This window comes from Octodon degus, unplaced genomic scaffold (genome assembly GCF_000260255.1).
Source record: "Octodon degus isolate 3935 unplaced genomic scaffold, OctDeg1.0 scaffold00199, whole genome shotgun sequence".
Classification (NCBI taxonomy): Eukaryota; Metazoa; Chordata; class Mammalia; order Rodentia; family Octodontidae; genus Octodon; species Octodon degus.
In genome coordinates this window covers 1,409,364-1,426,868 of record NW_004524775.1, presented here as the reverse complement: position 1 = coordinate 1,426,868, position 17,505 = coordinate 1,409,364, and the positions used below count along the sequence as shown (strand labels likewise).

General features: G+C 50.5%; 1 protein-coding gene across 1 annotated transcript in view; it reads right to left on the bottom strand.

The window, feature by feature from the left end:
- The window catches only part of Gabra5 (gamma-aminobutyric acid type A receptor alpha5 subunit), a 68,205-nt gene extending 52,119 nt beyond the window's left edge, over nucleotides 1-16,086 (bottom strand). The window contains exon 1 of the mRNA XM_004644445.2: nucleotides 15,925-16,086. Within this exon, the coding sequence (XP_004644502.1) occupies nucleotides 15,925-16,010 (86 nt within the window). The 5' untranslated portion in view covers nucleotides 16,011-16,086. The remainder of the gene's footprint in view (nucleotides 1-15,924) is intronic.
- Between the last annotated feature and the right edge of the window lie 1,419 nt (nucleotides 16,087-17,505).

Here is a 17,505-nt window from a genome sequence, read left to right as displayed (position 1 = left end):
TGCCATCCATCCGCCCTTCCAGGGATATGGAGGTCATAATCGATGTGTGCCTGCTCCACCCAATTCTTGAAAATTGGTCATTTTCATTGATTGCATCTAAACACATCAATTCTCTACTGGCCTTTTGAGTGAGACAGTATAAAGTTCTTTCGATCTAATTTTCAAATTGCCATTAAAATGCATACAGTGGAAACTCTAACAAGCTGAAACTCAGTAATGAATTCAGAGCCCAGAGACATATGATTTTACTCTGTGACTTAATATTTAAATATTAATTTCCTTTTTTGTTTCACACTTCAGAGAGGAAAAAGCACTAAACCTCACATAGCCTTCAAGTCATCTAGGGCCACTCAAGAGAGAACATTAAATTTGTGCTTGCTCAGCTGCCTAATGATTGGCTAAGCCAAGCCTGGCCTCATGGTCCTCTTCTCAGTGTTCATAATGGCTGCCAGTTTCATTATTCAATTTTAGGTGATACCCAGATGCCTCATTTTTGGAAGGTCCTTGCTGCCTCTTTAGCTTACATGTGGAGAGAGAGAATATGCGTGAGTGGAAGAGGCAGAGTAGTCCCTTGTCCATGGTTTCATTTTCAATGTTTTAGTTATCTGAGATCCACTGCTCTCCAAAAGTATTAAATGGAAAATTCTACAAGTAAATGGCTTAAATGGCTTAAATTCTGTGCCATTATGTGTGGTGTGGTGAAATCGTACACAGAGCCATTCTCAGGATATGAGCCACCCTTTGCCCAATGTTTCCACAGTGTGTACATTCCCTACCTATCCACGACTCGCGTGCTAGCCTTGTCCGTTAGTAGATGGGTGGACATGGATCACAGTGCTGTCTTCAAGTAACTTTACTGAATAGTTTGCCCCAAAGTGCAAGAGTAGTAATGCTGATGTTCTATTATAGTATATGCCTATAATTTTTCTGTTTTCATACTGTGGTGATAGTCTCTTGGTTCAGAGCTCTGGAGTGGAGATGACAGATGGCAGAAAAAGCCAAGCTTTGTCTGTATTGAAAGCCACTCTCATGAACGGTATCGCTGCCTGAGCTCCAGCCCCATCAGGTCAGCGGGCTGCTGGGTTCACACAGAAGCATGAATCCTGCTGTGAGCTGCACGTGAGAGCGATCAGGGCTGTGCAGTCCGTATGAGAATCTAACGCCTGGTGATCTGAGGTGGAGCTGAGGCAGTGATGCTAGCAGCGGGGGCAGCAGCAAAAGAAGAACATTGACAGAGATTTGACTGCAGTGACCATAATGAATCAATTGCTTGTAGACTCATATGAGAATTTTAGCAGTTTAGCACAAGTAAAAATTAAGCTATGCCTTGAGACAGGCTTTATACTGCAAAATGAGTAGACGTACTTGAACGATATGTCTGCACCTAATCATACACTCTCAGTCAGCATCCAGAACTTATTTTAGCCCCCCCGTAGCCTACCCATCACTTTATTTCCCACTTCAATCTATGCCTCTTCCCTCCACTGCTCCTGTCTCAGTCACAGTTTTGTAGCCCACGAGCTAACTGTAGGCAAAATGAGTGAAAAGCAAATGTTGCTGGAGAGCTTTGACATATGGAAAACTCCCAGTCATGAAACGCAGAAGACTCTAAGACTGCCAATGAAAAGAAAGATGCATTTAAAAGAATATACCAAGAGTTTTATGTAAATGGTGGGTTCATAACAAGTGATTCACATTCCCTAAGCTGCCTGAGTGTACGATGTAGCCGCCAGTTACCCAGTGAAGCCACAAAACTTTCAAACTACTTTGCCATGCGAAGATCAAAAAGCCTGCATTAAAAACCAGGCCTTTGGAGTTCTTCAGAGGGAGAGCAAGAAGTGAGAAACAGAAGTCATCATGAAAGGCTGGAGCTTCACCAAGTGCGCCTGCAACAACTGCATCGTGCTAGTGGTAGCTGGTAATGGGATTATTGAAGCTAAGAAGCCCTTTGGTGTTGGCAGAGATGGGCCTGCCTGCTGCCAAGGATACCTGCCTTGGACTTTGAGGAGAGGCTGCAGTTCAAGTGGTGGCACACAGTCCTCTTCCGGCTATCAGCAAGAGTGAACAAACTGCTAAAATAGCAGAAGAGTTCGAGGCACACTTGTCAGAGAGGATTAGTGAGTAATTGTGAGATGCAATTCAGGCTGAGCTCACCAGTGTTGCCAGAAGGGCAATAACGCTTATTTTTGGGCGATGTCTTTTTCAGGAGGGCATGCGTTAGGACATGTTATCTGCACTTCTGTTGTCAATAACACCACAGCTACAGAAGTACTGAAGTCATTGAATGATCCCATATTGGGAAAATGGAACTGGTTGTTTTGTATTGCTATCTTCCTGGAAAGTGAGGCTGTGGGGGATAGCCAGCCTTGTGGATTCACCACTCAGGCCAAGGAGGCCATTGTGAAGGCGAGTCTATGATGGCATCACCCACAGAGAAAATTCTGTCTCAGCAAGAACCGTCACCTAACTTGGCAGTGCTTTGCAGGATGCGATTTATCAGTCACACTGAATATCTGTTCTTAGCTCACGCCTGCTTGTGCAGCTCTGTGACGAGATGGGTGCAGGGTGACATGTACCTCCCTCACACATGGAAGTGAGATGGGTTTCTGAAGGTGGGTCATGGCCGAGCTTCTGAGTCAGAAGAGATTCTCCAGGGGCCAGCGAGATAGCTCAGCAGACTAAAGCACCTGCTTCGGCAGGCACAGGGGCCAGGGTTTGATCCCCAGGGTGTGCTGAGACAGCAACTGAGACTGGACACGGTGGCGCACGCCTGTGATCGCAGCACTTGGGAGGCTGAAAACAGGAGGATCACTAAGAGTCCAATCTGTGTAGTGAGACTCTGTAGACCCTGCACTAAATACATTTTTAAAAAAGAGACTCTCAATGGATACATTTAGAAACACTGTTTCTACTGCCAGCACACTTCAGTGACACAGAATGGGTCCAGACCTTACTTAGTGAACTCAATCTGCCATCTCAGAGGAGAATAACGACTGCGAACAAGTTGGCAGTTAAAGTGGCTGCATTCAGTGCCAAACTGGAATGATGGGGTCATAAGTGAACACTAGTATTTCTACACATTTCAAATATTAGCATATTTTTTAAAAGCCTGGTTTCTTGTAGCTGGTGCATGATCACCTGCATCAGCTTTCCACAGAATCTGAGCATTACTCTCCAAATACAAAAACCCATGAACTTGGAAGGACTGGATCTGCAATGAAATTCCTCTTATATATCAGGAGAAATAAACTTTGTACAAAAAGAGGATCAACCACTTGAGTTTGCAAGCAATAGTGGTGTGAAAAGTACGTTTGAGGTAACGTCCAGCATCCATATATTCTGGATTAAAATCAAGGTGAATATGGCCACAAAGGCCTGCTTTCATTTCCAACTTCATATCTTGGTAAGCGAGGCTTTGTGCAGTGACAGAAAACTGAAGGAGGATTGTGGAGTAGGCTGGACATAAGGAACACACTTCTAGAGTCACTGTCCCTCCTCTCCCCCAGATGGGACCACCTGAGCGCCAGGCTTCTCCTGACTCTGCGTTACAGTGAGGTGCACTTCATTACATACGCAAATGTAGTAATAAGAGCACCAAAGTGGACAACGGGTGGAATGTGCTGGGTCACTCTCCCAGAGTGGACAATGGGTGGAATGTGCTGGGTCACTCTCCCGCTGGCTCTGTGACGCATGGAAAACTGTCTTCCAGGAAATACTCTGGAACTACTATCTTGGTGTATCTAGTTTATAAATTAACCTTTATCATAGGAAGTACATATCAGGGAAGACGCTGTACGCAAGGGATTTGATATTATCTGTCATTTTAGGAATCTATTGAAGGTTCTAGAATATGTCCATGGGTAAGAGAGCACTACTATGTCGTAATGTTTCAAGGAAAGTTTTCTGAGCTAGCCCATTAGCTGTTGTGAAAATGTTCTTAAATTACATTCGACCGGCACATTCTTGGCTATGACAAGGCAAAGGCTTGCTGCCACACTGGACCATGATTAGGTGGCATCTCTGCGCCCCTCCTCTTGCTGTCTCTGAGAGTGGAGACGGCGGCTCACTGCCCCGCTGCCTCCACAGTGCTGCAATCCCACGCGGCTCCGAATCCCGCTTCACAGATGTGTGACCCTAGTGGGTGGCAGCGGCACAGGCTACAGGACTTAGGACCTCAGAGCTCAGCTTCCACCAGGGCCCACTCTTGCCCAGAGTCTAAATACGTCTGCAGCTACTTGCACATAAGCACACTGTTCTTAGAGGGCTCTGTCCTGCCACAGCTGCCTTTTTATGTCTTTGTGAACACCTATAGAATAGAGGCTATGGCTGGGTTCTATAGGGCTTTCTCTACTGTGCTAACTCCAGTTTGGTACTAGGAAGGAAGGAAGGAAGGAAGGAAGGAAGGAAGGAAGGAAGGAAGGAAGAGATTCTATTACAACAATGCCTTACAATGACTCTTGGGGAGGCAGGGGCCTTTGCTTTTTCCTATGAAGCTGTCCACATCCTTGGATCAACCTCCAAAATAATACACCTGCAGCATGTGGCTATGAAATACATCACTTTCATAGGCACAGGAGGAAGACTCTTGCTTCCCCACAAGACAGCGCTACGTTCTTCTAGGCCCTGGCAGACCCTCCTTAGGGTACTCTACAGATGTCAGGGGGCCTAGCAGGGCCTGTCACCGGGTGTCCCCTTTCAGGTTTGTGTCTGAGGCTGGGTACTTCAGCCTGCTTTGTTCTACCCATCTCCTCACAAGCACTTGAGAAACATGTGACACAGACGCACTGGACCACCCTCACGGAGAGGAAACACACGAGGCGCAGTGAGTGAGATCTGGCGGAGCCGGGAGCCCTCTGCCCCTGAGTGCGCACTGGCCGCCATCCAGCTCTCTGAGCACTCGGGGCACAGCGGGGAGCCCCCAGCGCCCCTGGGCGTGAGTCTGCATCAGGGGTGAGCTGGAGGCTCTGCCGAGCAATGTGGAGCCGCGAGAGCAAGACTGGGCCAAGTAGCACTGCCAGCCGCCTGTGTGCTAATCACTTTCTCAGAGCTGGAACAAAATGCCCAACACCCACATTCAAGAGAGGAGAAGTATACTTGGGCTTGGGGCTTTCTGGCCATACCCTGCTGCACAGCAGGACAGAAGGGCCAGGGAGGAAAGCTGCTCAGCCGTGCAGCCGGGGGCTGCTCCTGCCAGCATCCTCACTCCTGGCAGCATGGCTGCAGGCGCTCTGAGATCCTGGCGACAGAATCCCTCCCCAAGCCTCACCTCTACATACAAACCTTCTGTGAGGTGTTCTATGCCTCAACTCTCCCTTACGGAGGGCCCCATGGCTGCTGTCTACACCCCAAATGCATGTAGTTCAGCACTAGAGCTACCAAAGTTGCAACAGTTCCACCATTACTGAAAAGCCCATGCCCCAAGTCACCTATGAGACTCAAAGTAAACTCTCATTGCGTGTCCCTGAAAAACTAAAAAAGTTAAATGCTGCTGACCTATGATGAACAGGTCCACATCCCCATTCCTGAAGGGGACAGAGAGGGACAGAGAGGAGTAGGAATATGACAGAAAAGAATGGGACCAAAGAAATACTGCAACCCGGCAGGACAAACATTAAACCCTGTAGCCCGAGACTCCTCCCCAGCCAGATCCTCAGGCCCGGCGTGTGTAAGGGACCATCCGCCTGCTTGCCACACTGAAGACCCCTCCACAGCCTGTAGCTCTGCCCAGCACTTGGCTTCTTCCCATGACCTGGGCCCCAGAGGCCAGATTCTCACTGACGGGGGCGGGGTGGGGGGCACAGTTCTAAACCCCACGCATCCTCTCTATTAACCTTCCAGTGAGCCATTTTGGAAAGTAAGTGCTCTGGGGCTGAGCTGTGCAAGGAAAGTCAGCCCTCTCGCATGCCTCTCGGGCCTCTCGGCCAGCCCTCTGCACAGCGGCTCTAGGGCTGGGCTCAGTGCCAATTCCCAGAGCCCATGCACTAAGGGGAGAACTCACGCACCTACAATATTTAAATGGCAATGGAATACCCTTCTCTGACAAAACTAAGCAAAAAAAGGGGATGCAAATGAAGGCCATTTTGTATCTGTATATACAAAATAGGATAGATATACAGCTACTTTCTCTTAATTCAATGAGAAGAAAGATTTGTACTAACAGTGTTTGGACAGGATATCACATCTGCATCTTGTACTATGAATAACCATGATGAAGATAACAATATGCAATGTATTAATTATTGAAACTGTCCTACTAATTGGTTTTGAAACTGTCTCATTGCTATTTGTTTGTCAATAAAACTAATTTTAAAAACTAAAAAAAATTAAAAAAATAAAGAAGAACCAGGAAAAAAAAAGAACTAGGTGCATAAGACAGGAAAGAGTGTCCCAACACCCAAGATGCAATTGTCCCTTGAAGTTGTCAGTTATGTTCCCAGAGAATTTCAACACAACACAGTAGGCACAAGCATCCGGTGTCATGGTGCAAAATATTCTGTGACCACAAAAGAGAGAAAACTTGAGCTTTGCCTGGGTCCAGAGAAAATAAAAACTAACCAGAGTTTTCCAGCATGAGGATTGGGTGTCAGACCAAGAAAGGGGTGCAGAAGGGCATTGGGAGAGAATCCTGATGCAGCCAACTCTGCTGTTTGCAGACAACACGTGGGACTCTGGTGCAGAGGACAGCCCAAGGCTGGGCATGTGGGGCGCTTGTCTTGCACATGAGGATCCCTGGTCTGAGCTCTCACCAGGGGAGAGTCGGGACGGGCAGGGCGGGCAGAACAGGTGCTAGTGCAGGGAGGGTCTGCACACTACGCTGTGCTTCAGGCGGTTCCCGAAGGTGATGGAGTCCTTTAAGCCTTTTCCTGAGGCCCTTAGACCCTTGTGAATGGTAGGTGGGGGAGGGGCCAGCTGGGGTGCGGGAGGTCACTGGCTGGATCTCTTTGTCGCTCTGTCCCTCGCTCCCTCACACGCAGCATCAGATGCTGTTCAGCTTGGCCTCTGACTCCCAGACTCAGGGATCATCCTGTGTCTCCCCAGCGGTGGGAACCACAGGTGTGTGCCACCATGCTGGACATGGAAGATGCAGGAGAGGCTTAGACAGTGCCAGAAAACGAACCCCACAGTCAGCCAGGATAAGCCCCGACGCACACGAACTCATCACCGCTGGCCTCCTATCCGCGAGTTCCACACCCGGAGATGCGACCACCTACCGGCAGAAAACATCCAGCTCACAACAGCACATCTGCAAAAGGGTGCGTGCTGCTTCCTCATCATTATCCGCCCAACCACACAGTAGAGCACGGTACGGGCAAGCCACACAGTGTTGGAGCAGCAGGGCAGGGACGGCGCGAGGCATGCAGAGGAGGGGCACAGGCCAGACCTTCAGATATGCGTGACCTCCACACCACGGCCGGGGCGGGAGGGGCCTAGACCAATGCCCCGCGGACAGTGAGGCTGGGATGCACTCTGCGAGAGGAGTAAGGAGGGGCTGCAAGACCTCAGAGAATCGCTCTTTCTGAGCAACTTACAGAATACTCCCTCCACCCACTATCTGTTGGTTTAGATATCTACACTAGCCATGTGCTTATGTGCTAATAAGAGTGGCAATGCCTGGTAGATTCTAGCTTTAAGCTGCTCTACTCAACAGAGTGGTGTCATGACATTCCCTTACTGTGCTACTATAAGGCTACAAGTTGTCTCATTTCTGGGGAAGAAACATCTTCTGGCGTCATTTCCCCACACTCGGCGCTAGTGAAGACGGGGTGATGCATGCGTGTGTGATGCAGGTGTGTGTGGTGCATGCATGTGTGATGCAGGCGTGTGATGCAGGCGTGTGTGATGCAGGCATGTGTGATGCATGCATGCGTGATGCAGGCGTGTGATGCATGTGTGTGTGATGCATGTGTGTGTGATGCATGTGTGTGTGATGCATGCATGTGTGATGCAGGTGTGTGTGGTGCAGGCATGTGTGATGCATGCATGTGTGATGCAGGCATGTGATGCATGTGTGTGTGATGCAGGCATGTGTGATGCATGCATGTGTGATGCAGGTGTGTTATGCATGCATGTGTGATGCATGTGTGTATGATGTGTGCATGTGTGATGCATGTGTGTATGATGCATTCATGTGTGATGCAGGCGTGTGATGCATGTGTGTGTGTGATACAGGTGTGTGTGGTGCATGTGTGTGTGATGCATGTGTGTATGATGCATGCAGGTGTGATGCATGTGTGTGTGCTGCATGCATGTGTGATACATGTATGTAATGCATGCAGGTGTGATGCATGTGTGTGATGCATGTGTGATGCAGGTGTGTGATGCAGGTGTGTGATGCAGGTGTGTGATGCATGTGTGTGTGGTGCATGTGTGTGTGATGCATGTGTGTGTGAAGCATGTGTGTGTGAAGCATGCATGTGTGACAGAATCTCTGCTGGCATCGACAGCTGTGCTGGGTTTACCTAAAATGGGATGAATAAAGCCAACTGCAGGTAGTTTTAATGTGAAATTACTTTGAGGGGTCAGCTGGATTGGCTTTATCCTTCAGCTCATGTCTGGCATTCTTTCCCGGGTATTTGATAATTCCTGGGAAATGTGTCATGACTTCATTTGCTCATTACTTTAACATCATTACCTGGGACCCTCTAAATGGTTGTAAGCCATCTTTAAATGAGAAATAGCACAGAAAAGAAAAAGCATGGTCATGGCCCACGCTGTCTGGACAGTGAGGATCAATCCCAGCTTTCCCAGTGAGACCCCACATGGACGAAAATGTGAATCTGAACCAGTTTCATATGGCTAAAGTTGGACAGGAGGCCTCTGCCAGGGCTGTGGGGCACCTCCCTCTGCCAGGCCCCATCCCAAGGCCTCCACTCCTGCCTTCTGGCTGCCAATTCTGCTTGTCTGCTTCTGCCTGCAGCCCTCCTGCAGGTGCCCTGCATCCCTGACACTGGTACCTGACCCGGAGCTCTGTGGATACAGGACAGACTGCGAGCCCTGCAGACCTGTGGTCACACTCCTGGCTCATAGACTCCGTCCCTTGGCTCCCCACTGCAGTGGGTGACCATGCGCATGGGATCGTGGTGCAGAGCACACACTGCCCGGCCCCAGCAGAAGGTGGGGCTGAGCCCTCACATGGCCATCAGCAAGCACACGTACCGAGCAGCTTGGGTCTGGGCAGGTCTTGAATTCTCCACACATTTCCTCTCGATGACTGCTGCGTTTTTTGCTTTTCATCAAAACCCAGTGGAAGAGCCATCTGAGGCAGAAATTCCTGCTGCCTCCTGGTTCTCCTGCTTCTGCTCCTGTCCGGCTCCAACACCCCCATGGGAAGGACATCTCTTTTTCGAGACCAGAAATAATCTCACATTGCCAGACCCAAAGGCCAGCTCTCTATCTCACCCAAATGGGTCTGTGAGCAGTGTGGCCGGGCGGGCCACCTCTTCCTCCCTCAGCCAGTCTCCATGTGGCCCAGGGCCCTGTGCCCATCACCTGCCTCTCCTCCTCTTGCTGCACTCCTAGCCTTGTTTTCCTGGCCTTTGGGTACAACAAGGTCCCAGGCCACAGCCCAGGGGCTGTTTTCCCTTCTTGTCTACATGTGGACCCAATCCCGTGGCTCCCAGTAGTTCCCACTGCAGAAGAATCTCAAGCCCAGGATCCAGCGTGAGCTCTTTCCAAGCTTCAGACCCCTGTATCCTCTCCGGATCCAGACCTGGCTGGCTTCTGCCTTTGCGTATATGACACTTCAAAGGCCTTAGCGTGACCATAACAGCACTCATGATTTTCTCTTCCCGAATCCATTCTCCTGCTGTTTTCTCCAGCTTCATGATAGATCACTGAGCCCCCTCCCTCCAGGCATTAAGGTCAGATACTTAGAGGAGTCTGGAGTTGTTCTTGATTTGCCCTTCTCCTTCACGTGCACATCCTCGGTGACAAGTTCTGCTGGCTGAGGGGCACCTCCGGGGTCCTCTCAGAGACCGCCTCGCCTGCACAGCTGCTTCTGTTCCTCTCCCAGCCCAGGTTCCATGCCACCCTACTCCATGAGCACGCAGCACGAGCTTTAACTTTAAGCCAGAGCACTGCCATGCCAAAACCGAACCCCATCTCTCTCCTGCCCACTCAGAACCACTCTGTGAGCCTTGCCTCACTAAGCGACGCAATGCTGGGTAGCTTCAGCTTCTCAGGAAGCCGAGGCCGAAGGGCTGCGCGCATGCAGAAGCTCAAGAGCAACCAGGCAAATGGCAAGGCCCAGCATCAGAAGTGGCAAAATAGCACTCAGCAGCCCTCTTCAGCTTTCAGGATGAAAGTCAAGGGACACTCCCAAGCATGGCTGCAGGTCCTTCACAGTCTGGGCCACTCCATGTCTTTCTCTCTACGCTTCCTGTCCTGCTCCCCTCTGACCTCACCCTAGTGCTCCACTCTGACCCATCAGGGAAGCCCCTCCGCAGCCACTGCTGGGTCGGTCTTCTCTACAAAGCCTGCTGCTGCTCGCCTGCGTGCTTCCCACAGGTGCCCACAACCACCTCTCTTGCCAGCGCTCTCACGGTCTGCCACTCCAAATGAGATCCCAAAGCCATCAGCACAACTCAGTACTTAGGTGCTTGTCTCCCGCTCACCACAATGTGTCTTCTCAGAAGCAGGCTCCACTCTGCCCCTGCAGAGCCTCAGCCCCTAGGACTCCATATGCTGCACTGGTAGTAGGGCGATGTCCCCATGAAGTCCATGCAAAGGACACTCTGCACGGACCCTGCTAAGTTCCAGGACTAGAACACATCCAAGCTCTCTCGGTCATGGCACCCAGAGATGACTCACACGTTCTCAGCACAGGAGCGTGTGTCACCCCCTCCCCCCCGTACACTCCCAAACCTCTTCAGGCATTAGCACAGGTTGATGGAACTTCACATCAGCTCTGTGGCCCAGAGCCCACAAATGTCCCCCCTCTGAGATCCAGGACAGGAGCAGCACGCATGCTGGGAAACTTCTGACACCACACACAGCATGCGGCAACAGAGATCAGAGCTAGGCACCCTCTGTCAAAAGAATGCTCTCCCCTCCCCCAAATAGCCCCTGCAGTCTTGAAATAGGAACCAGCTGCTTGTGGGGCGATGGCCCAACTGTCTTTGTTCAAAGTGACAATTAACTGGTCTGGTGCTTCAAGAACTTTTGGATTCCATCTTTTGATTTTGAAATAAATAACTGAATGCACATGAGGTGGAGTTTCTGCGGACTTTCTAAGCCTGCCTCATAACGGTCTCCATTGCCCTAGCCTCTGAACCCTTCTCTGCAGTTCGTATCTCATAACCCACGTGTGCTTTACTCAGGCTGCTTCCATAGTAGTTTCTTGAGCTCTAGATTAGTGTATTCTTTTGTTTCCAATACATAGATTTCCCTGAGGCTTCTGCTTCCAGAGGTGCATACATACAAAGACCTGCTGCAGCAGGCTCTGCGGTGGGAGTGCTAGGCCCAGTTGGTGTCCCTGGGGTGGATCTTGGACCACTACCATCTGATGGCAGAAGCTGGACATGCCTCTCTAAGTTCTAGTCAGACACCAAGTGAAAGGGTTTTGTGAAATTTGAAAATTACATTTTACAAAACGCATCCTGAAGGTGACAGGTTTGCGCCCTACATGCTGATCTCTGGTGTTGCCGTAATGAGTGGGAGGGCGAGATATCTTTTGGCGTCTGGTTTGATCCTTTCCTCTGAGATTCTACACCAATTAAAATATGCACCTTACGCCACTGAATCTTTGTAGAGATCTGGGAGCGCACACTCTCCTTCTCCCTTTGAAGTAAGGCAGTGACTCATCGTGGAGCCGGTTGCCAGCCGATGTCCACAGAGAGCTGTGCCGCACGGCCACCCTTCCGAGCCGAGCAAAGCTCCTGCCCACTGCCACAACGGAGGCACCGAGAGCTTTCTCCATAAAGGACACGGTGCAAGTCCTTTACTTTACACTTTTAAAAAACTTGTGGCCACCTCCATGTTGTGATCTGACTGTCCCCAAATGTACATCCAGATAAGCCATCACTCCTGTCCTTGGTGACTGCTTCAGTGGCGCTTCTAGGAGGTTTTCATAATTGTTCTAATGGCTGTGTCCCAGGCCTCATGAACTGCAGCTAAGGGCAGGAAGGGTCTGTCTCATGGGTGTGCATGAGTACACGAGTGGCCTGCCTAAGACGCTGTGAGTGTCTGCCTGCTGCAGACTGAATGTGCCTTCTGCTCCAGGTGAGAGAAGCCAGCTGGCCTTGAGTTTGTGTCTGGGCTCCTGAAGACACCAGAGCCGGCGACACACTTGTGTAAACACAGAGGATAGCCCGCCCACTCCACACTCGCCAGTGACTCTGTGGAGAACATGCTCCTCACGGTCGATGGCAAAACACTGCTTTTCAAAGTCTACTTGAATTATGGCTCTCATGCAGTGACTGTACAGCATATTTTTCTCAACACAAATCTCTAGTCCATTTAGTGCATTGAAATGTGTGGAATCAGACTTTAACTTGTGTTAGACTTGAAATATTCTGAAATGATTACTGGTCATCCATCAAGTCTGATAAAGTATACATTTTTGTATATGTGCTGCCCAAGCAAGCACGAAAGTATACATTTTTGAATAATCACAAATTAATTTCATTTAAACCTATAGTATATATTTGGACATTACATTGATTCCAATGTTACTCCAGAACTAGTTTTTCTCTGCATGAACTTTGGTGTACTTGTTTTATTAAAATACTTATAGTGGCTAGTGCCATCTTCCATCTCCAAATGGGCCACACCAGGAGCTGACTATCAAAGCAAGCTCTATTCAGTCTTATGTTTGACTCACGTTCTATAATTTAAGACTAACAGCAAAATTTTAAAGGCACTGAGATTAGCTGCTACGAGTGACCGACCAAATTTAGAACAAGACTTGGAGAAAGAAAAGAAATAATACTCATAAGTTTCTAAAGCACTTGCACATTAATTATCTTATAGAATTGCCAGTGTATTTCCTTTCACAAATGCATTTCCTGGCCGCCAGACATACATCTTTCCCTGATATTCCATGTAAACTTGGAACATGCACAAAATATGCCCATCGCCTCTTTTCTTCTTTCCCGGCCATTAACCCTGCGGTCCTGGGGCCTCTTGTACCATAGAGGACATTCCAGGTCCACAATCATGTTCAGATTAGGGCCTCTGTCACTTCCCTTTCAAGAGAAAAAAATCAGGGCTTACTCCAACCTTGATCCCCCCTCAATCTCAGCAGACAAAATTTCTCTTCACCCTGAAGCAGAAAACGCCTTTCAGAATCACACATGCCCCATATCTTGGTTTGATCCATTGAAAACCAACTGTACTCCAATAAGGGAGCATAAGAAATAATCAAGAAGAATGTCAGTCTTAAGTCTGCTGAGCAGGGATCCCAGCAGTTACTCACTTTGGGAATGCCCCAAGTTAGCTGTTCACCCAGCCACTTTCCCCAGCTGGACAATGGGCTAATGCTGCTTGGCTCACTCAGTCCTGCTTAGAATTAACCTCAAATGCATGAATAGAAAAGCAGGCACTCTGCATGTGGTGGCTGGCATGCCATCAAAGTTGAAAGTCAAAAACACTATGGTGATTTCTTTAGGCTCTGACAATATCATTCTTATATACACTCAAGTAAGAGAAAAAATGTGAACTTAATACCTTTATGAATTGTTGTGGCTGTTGGGAAGTGGGCCTTGCTGGTCGGTGCGTGTAGCGGGCTCCTCATTCCTGGAACTCCGCTTTACTGGAGGTGGTGGGACACGCGCAGCCAAGAGTTTAAAAGCACACCGGCAGCCCGACATAAAATTCCACTCACAGGGGTGTCTTCTCATAGAAAGAACCTCACCCTTTAAAACGTCACAGGCCACGTATGCTCATGACAGGAAGGCATGTGTGACTGTGTAGTCACAAACATCATAAAGTCCTAAATTAGGGGAATAGCTAATAAAAACCCATGCATGTCTGTAATAATAGCTGTCCATGTTGAAGTCATACAGCGCAAAGCATTTGTGATGACAAAGGTTCAATTGCAAAGAAAGTGAAAGGACAGTGTGAGCCCAGCTGTGCCAAGCTGTGCACCAGGCAAGAAAAAGCAAACACCAAAGTGTGGAGGATGGTTCCTTTGATAGAATTAAAGACATTCTCTTTTTTTTTCACAGATTTTCCTGAATATCACGTGTTTTCTACAGGTAGCAGGTATTGTTCTGTGTTGGGCTGTAAAAATTACAATCTTTATACCTAAAATATTTAAAGCTCCAACATCAATTTTCTGGAAAGGGGGTCCCTCCTACCACTTGCTCAATGTCTTCTTCCAGATTTTAAGTCTCCTCCGTATGCCAAACAGGACTTCAGTATGCCACAGAATGAAGTACGAGAGGAAGCACAACTGTCTCCTGTGGTTATGCTCCTCTTATGTGTTACTTCTGCTTCAGATCTGTGTGTACCACAGAGTGTAACAATTTCCTGCCCATTCAATGTAAATGCCCAATAATCTAGGTTGGCCAAATATTGTAAAGAAGCTCTACATCTGTGTTCCTGGCACATCCTTCACTTCTAAAGGATCACTAAATGTATGCAGTCTATCAGTAATCAAATGGAACGCACATTGTATTGGTTTGCCACATTGCCTATGCAGTAGGATTTTACTTATACACATAGCTTCTGTCCAGAAAAACACAGTACACATCAGTTTACAGGATTTAACAGGTGAAGAAAACTTCGAATGGAAGACCCTCATTTACTAAAGAAATGAAGGCATGGACAGCTAGGAATTCCCTCGATCCCAAGGGGCACTTGGGGGCTTAGGGGACTCGGCCACACCGCCCACCTGTCTCTGTTAGTTACAAGGCACAGGCTGCTTGGCTCACAGGGTGAGGGACAGGCACCACCCTTAGCTCTGCGGGACGAAGCCCCGGAAGGCTCAAGCTCACCTGGGCTGGCCCCTCTGGGAAGTCTTAAGCCACCCCCATCCTCCCTCTTCCCTTGCTCAAATCTGGAAGGGTCACAAGGGCAGAGCATGTCCGTGTAACAAATCAAAGAACGTCAGAGCCCCACAGAAGGGTCAGAGCAGGCAGCACAATCTCCACCCCTTTAGGACCTACACCCAAGCGGGGTGCACTGCACCACCCCCAGCCCCTTGCTCAGCGCTAAGGCTTTGGCAACTTAGATCCTGAAATTTACTTTCTAATTATATTCCATTAGCTGAAGATTCCAATCTTTTCGATTTTCCAGAACACACTGGGGAGGAGGGGGCTGAGGGACGTCAGCCTTGTAAGAACATCCATCGAGAACGCTGCTTGGTGCCAGCTTGCTAGGGCGGAAAGGTTGGACCCGGCCAAAGGACACTAAAGGCCAGAAGAGAAGGAAGAAGTGGACGGAAATGACACCACCAGTGCCGCAGGGGTGTCCCTCGGCTCCCAGGACCAGTGTCGTGGGTCCCTGTGCTTGGGCTGAGCTGGGCAGCTCCGCTCTTGGCTGCTCAGTCCTTTGCAGTGGCATTTACACAGTACAGGCCTGACTTCAAAGGCAAACTGATCATGCAGTGGAGCCCCGGAGGGCAACTGGAATGCCACGCACCACCTCATCTGCCATCAGGAGATGCTCTTTATGCAAAAAGCCTTCCAGAGTTGTTTTAACCCATGCAGGAGGAAACACAGCTACTCTGAATTGCCACCGGGTCTATTTCTGAAAACATTATCTGCCTCTTTCCTCCAACTCACACCAGAGGCCCCACGCCAGAGGCAAACTTGGTCAGGAAAAAATGGGGGCCCCGAGCCAGATGACTCCACTCACACACCACAGACAGGAGGGCACAGGTCAGCAAAGGATGCCGGCCTGCGGGCTGGTGGTTTGCCCCACGGAGATGCAGAAAGAGCGGTGTGCCTGCGTCCTACAACGGAAGCACCGAGGCTAACTTACCCGAAGTGACTGGATAAGTTCATGGAAATACAAAAGAGAAGGAGGTTTTTGATCATGATAAAGCTAGAGAGCATTCCATCGTCCATTCCCAGTAAGAATCGCGGTGGGAGCAGCCGGCCTGAGGAGAATCCCTGCTCTTCTCTTCAATTCAGCCTTGAAGCTGGAAGCACACAAAGGGGAGAGCGCATGAACCTGAGCGCTTTTGTTCCCTACACCGGAATGAAGTCATACTGCTACGGGAGATGCTAGCAGAGACAAGGGAGCTAGCTGGCTGCCAGGGCGCAGCGCAGGCTCTCGCAGGGCGTTTTCTACGGCCTCCTAGGGCCGCCAGGTAGGGTGAAACAAAGTTACCCTGTGGCTCAGCTTTGCCTTTACTCAGAGCGCAGGGCCATGCTGATTTTTTCCCCAGGTCTCAAACACTATTTCAATTTTTAGCAGGTTATGAAATGACCCATTAGACCAATTATTACAGAAAATGTCTGACGTTATCTGAGCCACTGTATTCGGCATCTGTCAAATCCACAAGTGGAATAAATTTACCTTGCTGAAGCATTTGCCACCCGTTCGCAGCCAGCACGCTATTTCTTGTGCTGCAAGGTGCTGGGAGAGAGCTGGAGCGAGCTTGTGGAAAGGGAGAAAAAGGCACGCTTCAGAAAGAAGTCTCGCCAGGATCACCAGGGAGAACCGCTGCACGGCGGCAGGCGTAGCACACTCCGCGCATCCTGCCCCCAGCCCCGCAGGGCTGATCCACGGCACTTGGGGGTGTCTCTGGGTGCTGGGCTGGGCCCTAACTAAAGCATCTGAAATTCAGGCAGACACGGTCCCCGGGCTCTACCCTTAGAGAAGGCACATTTTCCCAGCACGCGCATAACGGCAGTATGTGCTTCGGATGCACAACAGCCGGGAGTTGGCCAGAGCACGGTTTTGGGGGATATGCCCCAAACTCGGAACCGGGAAGCACACAACAGGTACTTCCCCCTCCCAAGCAGGGCCCTCGGTGACTCTCTAGGAGAAAAGGCTGCTGCGGCCCGGCCGGCCTGGTGGCAAGCGCTCAGTGCTGCCTGCGGGAGCCGGAGCCCCCACCCCAGTCCCGGGACCGCGCTGCGGCTCGGAGTCCCGGCCGGCGCCGGGCAGGTGGAGCGCGGGGACACTGCGGGGCCGCGGCTGACGCGCACCTGCCCTGCCCACCCTGCGCGGACTCGGGCCGCCGCCCTCCCGCCGCCCCTCTCCGCACCGCTCTCCGAGCCAAGCTGGGGTCCTCGCACGCCGGGCGGCGCCTCCTCCGCGGCTGCCCGCCCGCGGTGCGGCGGCTCCTCCGGACCCTGGACTCGAGCAGTCTGCGCGACACGCGCGACACCCGGCGCGCCCGCACCCACCCCAGCCCCTCCAGGACCCCTCGGGCACGGGCGCTCCGGGGCCACGGCCGGCTCTGCGCGGCAGCAGCTCAGCCCCGCCGCCTCCTACCGGGCCGCTCCGGCCGCTCCGCAGTCGCCGGGCAAAGTTTGGCTGCGGCTGCTCGCGGCTCAGCCTGCTCGTCACTCAGCCCCGGTGGCCCGGCTCGGGCGCCGGCAGCGTGGAGCC